We start from the raw sequence: 12,469 nt of genomic DNA, 5'->3' as shown, positions 1-12,469 counted from the left end.
CTGTCCTGCCTCCTCTGATCTCCCTCTATCTTTAATCTTTCCTTGACAGCAGCCTTTCCTTCAGTCAAAAATCATCAACATAAAACAAAACAAAACCATGTTCAGGTTAACCCCCATCTAGAAAAAAAATCTCCCCTTTACACTGTCTGCCTTTCCCTTTTTTCTCTTTTCCATCACTACCAATTTCCTATATGAGTAGTCCATTTCGTTCTCTACTATATCATTTCCTTTCCCTACAGTCCCTCCCCAATCCACTAAAATTACTCTCAAAAGGGGCTGGCCCCGTGGTGCAGTGGTTAAGTTCACGTGCTCCACTCCAGCAGCCTGGGGTTCGCAGGTTCAGATCCCGGACATGGACCTATGCACCGCTTGTCAAGCCATGCTGTGGCAGGCGTCCCACATACAAAGTAGAAGAAGATGGGCATGGATGTTTCTCAGCAAAAAGAGGAGGATTGGCAACAGATGTTAGCTCAGGGCTAATCTTCCTCACCAAAAAAGAAAAAGGGCACCCAGGATCTCTGAGATGCCAGAGCCAATGGTTTCTTTCCAGTTCTTTCCCACTTGACATTACTAGGACATTTAATGCTCCTCCTTCTTGAAACTCTCTCTTTGCCCGGTTTCCCTCGTGCCACTAACCCTGGTGAATGGAAGTGGAATGAAAGTGAGTGAAAGATGAGTAATGGAAGCAGGAGAACTTAGAGATAACTCTTTCCTGAAACTTGGCTCCAAATGGGAGGAAAGACAGGCTAGTCCCGGAAGAGAATGAGAGGTTTAAGAATATTTCGGAGTTTTATAGAAAAGGAATACAGTGACTTAAAAATATCTAAGTGCTCAAGGGAAGACTCCACTAGAAAACGAGAGGATAAAGACATCTGAGAGAGAATAACTGATGGAGCCAGACTCAGAAAAAAACAGGAAGTGATGGATTCAAAGCTGGGGCTGGATCAGCCTGAGGTGGAAGAGACAGTACCTTCATTGGGGCTTGGGCCAGGCAACAGGGCAGTCAGGTTACTAATAAAATTAAGTTTGTAGTTGTGGGCAGGAAGTTAAAGGATCTCCTGTCCTCTGTCACAGAGTCTATTCATTTTCATAGCTCCAGCTCCAAGCTTAGTACCTGCAATAGATACTTAAGAACTACTTAATTAAATTGTAAGTGGGTCAAGCAAAAATGAGCTAGGAAACATTCATTAGACCTGGGAAAAGAGGAATTGGGCACGTAGTTAGAGCCCTACCTTTTGTGGCTTTTGCCTGGTTAATTGAATTTGAATGTCTGTGCTGCATAAGCCATTGTGCTGAGTGCCATAAGTCATGGAAAGGACCAGTGACAGGCCGGAGACTGTCTTTTAAGCAATAAGGAGGCATTGCTAGTTTTTCAAGAGTAGAGTACTATGATCAGAATCCTTTAAGATGATTAACTTTTGGAGTGATTTCCTGATTCAACCTCATTAATTAGAAGCAACTTTGATAGTGGGTTTATGTTTAAGCCCTACGAGCTTAAAACATCAGCTTTCTGTTAAACCCTGTGTATCTCATAACATGTCTGTTTTATGTTGACTCTGAGGCATGTCAGCATCTGTTTTTATGCAGCCTCTTCCTGAACTCCCAAAGCTGCTTAACCATGAACCCCTGGAGGGCCAGGGTGGTATCTTATTCATCCTTGTGTCCTTATAGTAGTTGATACCAGGAGGCAAACCTGGTGTAAAAGAGAAGCCTCCGATTTTGAATGAGAAGATCTGGGTTTGAACACTGCCCTCGACTATGTGACCCTCCCCATCGCCAGCCTAGTTCTGTGTCATTTGTACCTTTCCTCTACTTCCTGCTCCATCCATCTGGTGCGGATGATTCTAGCTGAGCCCCGAACAAGTCACGTGCCCCACTTCTGCAGCATGAGCCCAGAAGTTGCTGTAACTGCATGTGGAGGCTGGGCTGCAGGACTGGAGGTCTGAAGACGGCTGTCCAGTGAGGGTTGTGGACCTGTGGACAGGTGGAGGGGCCGGGCTCATTGTCTTGGACTTTAGAATGGCTAGTTTTGAGTCTCTGCATCCCTTCAAGGAAGATTATGAAATGTTTGTCCCTGAAGAGGTTTTAAAATAGCTGCCACAGGGGCTGCCTTGTGTTCTGTAATGCCTTATTTTCCTGAGAGCAGGGGATTGGATTAGCTGATCTCCTGCAGTCTTTTTCAACTCCAAAACTGCAGGAAATTGGGTACGTGCTGTGCTACCTTTCTGGGACCCCAAGATAGGCCACTCCCTCCCCCAATTCGGCTTTGGGCAATGAGGAGAGGGTGGGAAAGGTCGCAGGCCACCTGGCTGACGGAGGAGCTAAACAGCCGCTCCAACAACTTTCAGCCGTGTGTTTGCCTCCATGCACAAAGGTATTCGGTTTGCATTTACGAAACCATCCCTTTGCTCTGCCTTAATTCTGAAGAAGCAAAAGGGAGGCTAAAGAAACACTCCAACCATTCGTTGCAGTAAGAGGTCTTGTTAGGTTAAATAACTTAGAAGTCTTATTCTGGGCATCTGGCATTTGCAGCCATGTGATGCCAACAAACAAATCAACTGAGCTAGGCAACCATGGCAACAAAATGCAGTGCACAATGTGACAGCATAGTCAGCCCCCTACTGGGCTCATGGGCATCCGGGCAGGTGCAAGTAGCTAGCCAGTGGGGGCTTCCGTCAGGGAGCTAGGACTGAGGGCAGCAGTCAAAAGAGAGGGTTCAGCCAGTGGAGTCAGATGTGGTCAGGAGTCAAAAATGGTGTAGACACTGGTACGATTCCAGGAAAGTGGGTGTTCTGAATCGGCCCTGCAGAAGGTGGTGGTGAAAGCTTTGGTTCAGGAGTCCAGAGACCTGAGTTCTAGCCCCAGCAGTGCCACCCAATCTCTGACTGACCCGGGGCAGGCCACCCTGCCTGCCCCACTTCCCAGGCTTTGTAACCACCTCTAAAATGAGGATTGAAGTATGTGACCTCCAGGGTCCTGTGCAGAGCCAACATAAAAACAAACAAAAACCTGCAGGCACACGTCAGTATAGACTCGAGGCCTGGGAATTCAGTGAACTAGAAATAGGACACCAGTGAGTGGAAAGACAGGAGTCGGGGAAGATAGGACCTCTGTCTCAGAGATCTATATTCCCATTGCTAACAGGAAATTCATTTCCTATTGCCATGGTAACAAATTACCACAAACTTGGCAGCTTAAAACAACACACATTTATTATTTTATAGTTCTTGAAGTCACAAGTCCAAAATGAGTTTCACTGGGTTAAAATCAAGGTGTTGACAGAGCTCTGTTCCTTCTGAAGCTCTAGGGGAGAATCATTTCTGTATCTTTTTCAGTTTCTAGAAGCCACCGGCATTCATGGGCTCATGGCCCCTTCCTCCATCTTCAAAGCCAACAGAGTAGCATCCTCCACTAACTCAGAGTCTCCTACATCCCTTTAATAAGGACCCTTGTGATTACATTGGGCCCACCTGGATAATCCAGGAAACTCAATATCCTTAACCCAATCACACCTGCAGAGTCCCTTTTGTCATATAAGGTAGCATATTCATAGGTCCCAAGGCTTAGGGACATGGACCTCTCTGGGGGGCCATCATGCTGCCTACCACACCTATCAAACAAAACCCTCCCACAGTGTGCTTTATTTCAGAGAATGGTACCCTCACCCACCCAGTCCCCCAAGCCAGAACCTCACCTGCCATCCATGGCAACTTGATCTCCCTCACCTTCCACCCCATATCCAATCCATCAAGTCCTGACAATTCGATCTCCTAAATAGCTCTCTAATATGTTCTCTCCTCAGCATCTCCACTGCCATAACCTTAAACTAAGTCACCACCATCTCTCTTCTGGAGCCTTCTATCTGTCCTCTCAGCATCTACTCTGGTTTTGCCCCAAGATCATCCTCCACATATGCAGCCAGAGATTTAAAAACTAAAATCTGGTCCATGTCACACCCTTGCTAAAAACTCTTTAATGGTTTCCAGATACTCTTAGGTTAAAGGCAAAACTCTAAGAGGCCTACAAGACCCTGCATGACTGGGCCTCTGATCATGCCTTCGGCTTCACTTCCCCATGGCCGTCTGTCAGATCTCTGAATAGGCCAAGTTTTCTGGCACCTCAGGGCCTTTCCACATGCTAATCCCTATCCCTGGAATTCCCTTGCCCTTCCTTTTGCCTCTTTGCCTTTGGACTTCAGTTAAAGCATCACTTCCTCAGGGAAGCATTTCCCAATCCTGATCCCCTCCCTGCCTCCAAGATTAGACTAGATCTTTCTGTCAAATGCTCTTCTGAGTATCCCATACTTTTCTTTCATAACACAACAGTTTGTAATTAAATATTTGTGGGATCATTTGTTAAAATCTGTCTTTCTACTATTTTATAAGCAGGGAGTACATCTAATTATTATACTCATTATTGCAATTCTGACACTTAGGATAATGGGGGCACACAATTAACATTTGGTGAATGAATGAATTAATACAAGGTGGGGGGGCTCAATACAAAGAAGTGGTTAAAAGCACAGTATCTAGAGTCGGACAGATTTAAGTTTAAATCATGGCTCTGCCTCTAATTAGCTATATAATTTTGGGCAAGACATTTAAACTCTCTGAGGCTCAGTTTCCTTATGTGTAAAATGAGGATCTTAATATCTACCTTAAAGATTTGTTGGGAGGATTAACGTAAGGACTTACAGTGCTCAGATATATTGAGGGGGACAATGAGTGGAAGTCCTATGTTAATTGTGAGCAAACGAATGCCAGTGGAACTCCATGACCTCTGCAACTTCCTTCTCCTGCTCCTGTGATTCCTAGTGGGCAGAAGCCAACCCTACGAGAGCTTACGTGTGGCTTGGAAGTGAGAACAGTCAATTCCTGTCACTTGTCTGAAAAAGGGCTTTTGGTGACAGGTTCTCAAGCTTTAAAGGACACCAGAATCACTCAGGAACACGTGTTAAAAATGCAGATTCCCAAACTCCGCCTGCAGAGACTCGAATTCTTTGGAGCTGAGATGGTACTTGGAAATCTGCCTTCTAGTGGGACCCCGGGTGATTCTGATGCAGAGAATGCAAGGACTACACTTTGGGAAATTCTAGTTTGTGATTCTTCAAATGTCTGACTCAGACATCAACTCTTGCTCCTGCTCCCCAGACAGAATTAGTCCTTCCTCCTCTCTGCTCCTGTAGCACGTTGCCCATATCTCAGCAGCAGCTCCTACCATATGTCTCTCTCCAGACTAGCTTGTGAGCGCCTGAGGACAGGAACTGTGACTTCTTCATCCATGTGGCCCCAGGACCTCGCACAGTGCCTGGCCTGTAGTGAGTGAAAGCTCGCTCTTGATTTCTGCACCCTAACCAGCTGTCCTTGCTGTGTTCCCCATCGAAGTGACAGAACATTATTTACCCACATCAAGTCATCCTTGACTTCTCTCTCTCACGTGCCACGTCCAACCTGTCAGCAAATCCTCCTGGCTCTACCTTCAAAATGTCCAGAAGCCACCTTCTTCTCACCACTCCACTGCTGCACACCCTGGCCCAATATACTGTTGTCTCTTGTCTATACCACCTGGTCTCCTGCTTCCACCCTTATCACTCCAGAGACTATTCTCTACACAGCAGCTAGGAGGAAATTTTTATCTTTTTGGTTTTTTTAAGGATGAACTTTTAAAACACGTCAGACCATGTCTCTCTGTTGCGCAGAGCTCCCGTGATTTCCCATTTCACTCAGAAGAAAATCCAAAGTCCTTACCATGGCCCATAGGGCCTTAAGCGATCTGCCCTCCGCCCCCATCTGCCTCACTCTGCCCACACAGTTTTTCTTACTGTTCTTTGGATGCATCAAACTCACTCCTGCCTCAGGGACTCTGAACTTGCGTCAGGGCCAGAGAACTGTGTGATTTGCTTCCTTGCTTCATTTAGGTCTCTGAGGTCTCCCACCATGGAGAGATCTAAGTAGCCGATCACCCTCCCTCACATCACCCTGTATAATTGCAAATGCATATCTTTCTTTTCTTGACCGAAAACAGCAGTCTCTAAGGAATGACAGTGGATCAGCATGGGGTGGACACGGTCAGAACTATTTCTCCCACTCTCTTGACTTGCTTTGGGCCCAAGCCAAGCGTTTCTACCTTCCTGTCCTTATGTGACGGTGCGTGACGTAGAGTTGATGAGCTGGCAAAGCCTTCTAGATTGAAGACCAGCAGGTCAACCTCAGGACCAGGAGGAATGTCAGCAATCACTCGTGGGTTTTTCTGCATGTTTCTATTGCTTAGCAGCTCTGTCTTTGGTAATGCTGAACACAGATGTATTTTAAATCCTTGTTCCGTAGGACTTCTTGGACCTACTTTATATGCTGAAGTTGGAGACGTCATGAAAGTCCACTTTAAGAATAAGGCAGATGTGCCCTTAAGCATCCATCCTCAAGGAATTAAGTACAGTAAATCCTCAGAAGGTAAGAGGAACTTAATATCCCTCTGACAAGGGAAAATGACGACTCTTTAACACCAGTGTCAGACATTTACAACCATACTGTTAACCACATATTAGAGAACGCTCCTTTCCTGCAACTGATAATAAAAGTTTTTGCCTTTGTAAGTTTTAGAGACAAAAATTAAAAGGTTCTGGAGTCATCTAGAGCTCACTTTTTCACTACATTCTCATTCTTTAATAGTTGAATGGACATGTTACCTAATCTTCCTGAATTCTGATATGTTTATATGTAAAATGAAAACAATGACACATACATTGCAAGATGGTTTAAGGCAGGGGTCAGCAAACTCTTCTGTGAAGGGCCAGAGAGTAAATATTTTTCCCTTGTGGGCCATGATATCTCTGTTGCAACTACTCAACTCTACCTTTTAGTACAAAAGCAGCCATAGACAATATGTAAATGAATGAGCATGCGTGTGTCTCAATAAAACTTTATTTACAAAAACAGGCAGCTGGCTGGATTTGGCTCAGGAGCCATAGTTTGACATAGTGACATAGGACTAGCCTGACATAGGGCTAGCCTGGCACATAGATAGGACTTAATAAGTGGTATGTGGTGGTGGTGGTGGCAGTAGAAGTAGTATTAAGATACTGGACATAGTGAAGTGATTAAGGACGTAAGCTTTGAAGGCAGTCTTAGGTTCAAATTCCAGCTGTATCGTTTCTGGTTTTATGACCTTAGCATCTCTGAGCCTCAGTTTTCTCATCTGTAAAATGGAAATGGTTATACCTCCTCCATAAGATTGCTTGAGGATTAAATGAGATCAGTTAGGCACTGTGCTCAACATGGTTCCTGGAACCTGGTAAGCCCTCAATAAATGATGACAGCAGTGATGATGATAACGATGCAGTGATGGTGAAGATCATGAAGATGATGGTGATAAAAGTGACCACATCAGCCGCAGCATAGTAAGTACCTGTTGTTGCTATTCTTCTGATTATTTCCATTATGCTGATGTTCAGCCCACAATAAGCAGAGGCGAGTTCTGTTAGGAACTTATATAAGAAAATTGTGTCCATATTGTAATGGATGTTAGTATAACAACATTTAAAAATAACTTCAGACCTTTCACAATGTCACAAATCTTCTTTCTTCCATTTGTTGCAGCCATCATAGCTTTGAAGAGAGGAATTGAGTAAGAGAGTGGTTTACAGTGCAGCTTCTGGAACTAGACTGCCTGGTGCAAATCCTGGCCCAGACACTAAGTAGCTGTGTGACTTCTGGAAAGTTACTTAACCTCCCCGTGCCTCATCTTTCTTATCTATAAAATAAGGATAATAACCATACCTACCTCATATAAGTTTGTTGTCAAGAAATCTTAGAACAATGCCTAGCATATAATAAGCACTTGATAAATCAGAGATGACGGTAAAGGTGATTCTTCAATCAAAATGTGTTCAAATCATAATGTTATGTCAATTATATCTCAATTAAAAATTTAAAAAATGTATTCAAATAATTTATTATTTATCTGACAATTTATAGATTAGAAAGTGACCTTTGCATTTATTGTTTCCTGTGTAAATTGTTGCCAAACTCTTTCCGATTAAGGTATAAGTGACTAATAGGTCAATGAACTGCCCTCCCCAGGAGTATTTGCCTTAACACTTAATCTTTGGCTTGAGGAAAAACAATGAAGCATTAACTGTGAAATTTCAGGCATCTTAAAGAGCCAATTTGGCAAGACTCTGGGTGAGGTAGCCTGCACAGGAGTCCTTCCTATGTTTCTAAAACCACGGAGTGACATAGTGAACAACCACTTCACCTACTTAGGAGGCTTCCAGAAGACTGCATAAGGAATCCAGCCCGTAATGCAGGAGGGGAGAGCCCTCCAAATGTCACATGCAGATTGCATTTCAAATGTGGGAGGAGTGGACTTTGTCCCCCAGCTGGGCTGTTTGCACAGGGAATGAACCTTGCAACATTATCCCCCTTCCTTTACTGTTTATTTGTCCTTACACTCCCCCACAGCCAGCAATCTTTTATGAGCAATTGTTTAAAATGCTCCCATCGCTTCCATTGGTCACCTGATTATTGCTCCTGGTCCCATGAATCTGAGAAACGTAAATATAGATTGGTGGGGAAAGTCAAATTTTATCTTGGAAATGAGATGCAAATGTAGTTAAGTAGATAAACAGTGTTCTTCATGGCAAAAGGCAAGCCTTCTGCTCATTTTATTGTGCCATCTGTGTTAAAATGAAACATCTCCTTCTCCATGTCTGACACTCACCCTAGCCCATAGCCTCCCTCTTTGGTTGGTGGTATTTTTTCAGGAGTGGAGATAAACTAACTACATGCTGAGTCAGCTACATGAGAATCCACATCTCAGAGAGCTGGATGGTGGGAGGTTGAGACAATATAATAAGCTTGAGAGAGGATTCAATCCTTGCTATGTGGCTGCTTGATCAAACTAGCGAATGATCCAACCTAGAGAGCAATCCTCCTTATCTGGGAATTAATCCTTGAGCCCCACCAAGGATTTGGAGACCTACTCTCAACAGCTAGAAGGAAGAGATAGCCATGGAAAGAATGCTGGCTTTCGAGCCAGAATGACCTGGGTTTGAACCCTAAGTAAACTTGGGCAATTTCCTTTACCGTTAACCCTCAGTTTTATCTATAAAATGGGGATAGCAATTCCTCCCATCGAAGGTTATTGCAAGGATTAGTCATAATATGTGTAAACTGCTTGGCACATAGTTGGCACTCAGTAATGATAACTGTTGCTGCTGTGGTTATTCCATGGTTATTTATAGTGCAGGTATCACATTTTATTTCCAGAAGCTTAGATTGAATGAAGGCCTTGGCCTTGGATAGTGCTGATTATTTTATTTCTACTTGAATGAATAAAATTCTCCTATAGGATTTAAACACCAAAATGAACTAAACTTGTGTGGAAAAGCTCGGCTATCTAGAGCACGTAAGGAACGAGTCATTTTGAATAATTACATTTTCCAGTGTGAGGTTTACTTCTCTAAGTGTCTAAGATATTTTCTTTCAATCACTTTGGATATAAATCTTTCTAAATGCTATACTTCCCCAGACCCTTTTAAAACAAGATCAGAAGTAAAATTCTAATCCCTTTCTAAATCATCACTTCTAATCTACTGTGAGATTTTACAAATATTTGCAAATGTTAGAATTGTGTGCAGTCTAAGAATAAACGACTCTGAATGAAGGCCTACGTTATCATCTATGGTATTGCCTACAGGTAAAGACCCTGAGCTTCCTTTCATGGATTTTGTAACATCTATTTTGGTTGCCAAAAAGCTTGCTGCTTTTTAAATTCTTAGCTATGCTTTAGTTAGGAGATGGTTGGAAATCTGAGTTCTGGTCCAGGAAGATGTTGTCGTCCTCAGTGTGGAAGTCTCACGGTGGCCTTTCAGCCATAAATTGGCAGCAGCTGACAGAAATGCCAACTTGTAGCTTGGTGTTTCCAAACTACTCCCCGTTGCACCCCCTCCCCACGTGTGCCTGAGAGAAATCTCAGCCGTACATACGACAAATCGCGATTTATAAAAATCCTTACAAGAGGATTTACTTTATACATGTATTTAATAGGAACATGTTTTTAAGCCAGCAACAAAATATGTGCAACTGGACCTAGTCATTTTAAAACTTTCTATCACTAAAAGAGTTTCACTTTGAAGCTAAAATTTCAGAAACTCTGTAGCTGGCGTGCGCTGCACTGTTTAATTGTAATGCTGCACCTTTCAGCAAATTTTGTTATTCAGTCAGATTTTGGAGCTGTTTTGGTCAATTACCTTTAAAAGTTTGTTTCATAGTGAATCTCTATATTATTCTTTGATTTATATTCTCACATTTTAAGTGTGTGAGTTGCATTGTGAGTACTAGACCACAAAATTAGTTCTATAATATTCAGCTGTCTGCTGGCCAGCCAACTCTCTGAATAAAAAATAAAAAAATAAAATTTCCACCAAAGATCGTTCTTTGCATCTAAGTGTTACAAAATTCTTTATGTGAAAACTTAGTGTTCAAATTAGAATGTTCTAAAACATTCTAATGCTTGACATGTAGATGCTTACATTTTTCACTTTTCCTCTGAATATTTTGGCCTTATATAGACACTTCTTTAAGTATATGATAAATACCTGAAACAAACTGTAATGGCTAATATAATAATTCTCATAAATCTCAAAAATGTAAACTCCCATTCAAAAGAGACTTGCATGCCCTGTGCAATGGAGCCAGGATCTTTATAAGACGTCAGCATTCTAATTTGCCCATTGCCTAAATTATCACTTCCAAATGAATGTTCTGAATCTTTGAACGCACACTGAAGCATTCACTAAGTTTATTAAATGGAGAGGAAAGGAGCTCTTCAAAAACATGAGTAACAAGGGAGGGTTTCATGAACGAGCACCCTAATGGGTGACCAGAGCAGCTCTTGATGTAACTTCACTTTCCCAAAGCTTGTACGCACCATTTCACATTTGAAAAAAAAAATACTGAGAGCCTTTTGGCAAATAATTAGTAGATCATGACAAGAGTAAACAAATCACAAAGCTGACTACGGATGGAGCAGAAAGTGAACAGAATGGAATGAATATAAAATAAAGAGCTACCCTGTATGAAGAATTTATTCCAGCGAGGAGCTGAACAAGGACGTTTTGTGCTGTAGCTCAATAGTCTTTCCTGTTCATTTCTCCTCTTTCCAGTTAAGAGTTTTAACTTTTTATTTTGATTACAAAGTCAAAATCAGATTCACCAAAAATGTGTTTCATAAATGCTTCCTCTAAATGGTTGTTTATATTTCACGTTCATGTTATGTAGGTTACAAAATCAAAGGTAGAATATGCCTATTTTATTCTAGACTATAGGTAAAACAAAATACTTTGAAATCAAAAGAATAGAAGCATTGATAAAATTATCCCCAAACTATCTCATTAGTAATCCTTACTCAGTATAATTATAGAATCTACGCTCATGTACAAATCTATATTGTTTTCTATTTATTTCAAGCTGCCCATAATTCACTTTTTAGTAGTATAGTAAACTCAATTAAAATCATTCATTCAATTATTTGAAATTTATCTTATATTTAACTAACATATGAATGTGAAATTCTCAGTAATTTACTTTGGTTAACTAGATAGATACTTAAAAACTACTATGTGTTCAAATAAACCTGGATTTGAAACCCTGACCATTTAAAAATAAGTTTAATATCGTTAGAAAATCATTCACACTGCTATATCTAGCACGTGTTACAGCCTCTTAGGTGATTCTCAGATATTTATATTAGTGGGTTCTCATTCCAGATGAACAATGTGTTCTAACTGTGGCTTCTCCACTGAAGTGGCCCTAGAAGAAATCTAGAGGTGAGGGGGGCCAGCCCGGTGGTGTAGCAGTTAAGTTCACGTGCTCCCCTTCAGCGGCCCAGGGTTCGCAGGTTCAGATCTGGGGGGTGGACCTACGCACTGCTCATCAAGCCACGCTGAGGTGGCGTCCCATATAGAGCAACTAGAAGGATGTACAACTATGACATACAACTATCTCCTGGGCCTTTGGGGATAAAAAAGGAAAAAAAGAGGAAGATTGGCAACAGATGTTAGCTTAGGGCCAACCTTCCTCAAAAAAAAAAGGAGTTAAAAAAAAAAAGAAATCTAGAGGTGAAATCCGTCACAACCAGGGCACCAGCATATACCCTACTGTTAACCAGGCTGTGAGCCCCTCAAGGTCTCAGGCTGTCTTCTTTACATTTGTGCCCAGGCACCCAGCACAGAACCTGGAACATAGATGATGGTGACAATGACGATGATGATGACGACAACTGAACTAAACTGAGAGACTGAGGACTGGATTAGAAAGTAAAGACTATGCATTATTTTCCTCTTACTTTGAAATTTATTAATTCTGCTAGTGATTGTGAGCAGTTACCTAATCTTATTACCAGTTTTTACCACCTTTAGAATAGACACATCGCCACCTTCAATGTTTCTCGCATGTGTTAAGAGAACTCA

The 12,469-nt window shown here is 42.1% G+C and overlaps 1 protein-coding gene across 4 annotated transcripts in view; it reads left to right on the top strand.

The window, feature by feature from the left end:
- Nucleotides 1-12,469, top strand: part of F5 (coagulation factor V) — a 72,917-nt gene that overhangs the window by 4,193 nt on the left and 56,255 nt on the right. For all 4 annotated transcript variants that reach the window (XR_015553877.1, XM_087437798.1, XM_087437800.1 and 1 more), the window contains exon 3: nt 6,327-6,449. Coding sequence is in view for 3 of the 4 variants with exons in the window: in XM_087437798.1 (XP_087293924.1) it covers nt 6,327-6,449 (123 nt within the window). In the remaining variant the exon portion in view is untranslated. The remainder of the gene's footprint in view (nt 1-6,326; nt 6,450-12,469) is intronic.

The sequence above is a fragment of the Ceratotherium simum genome, chromosome 2 (assembly GCF_057802395.1).
Source record: "Ceratotherium simum simum isolate JZ-2026a chromosome 2, ASM5780239v1, whole genome shotgun sequence".
NCBI lineage: Eukaryota > Metazoa > Chordata > Mammalia > Perissodactyla > Rhinocerotidae > Ceratotherium > Ceratotherium simum.
Note: the sequence above shows the minus strand (reverse complement) of the source record. Positions and strands in the feature narration are given on the sequence as shown.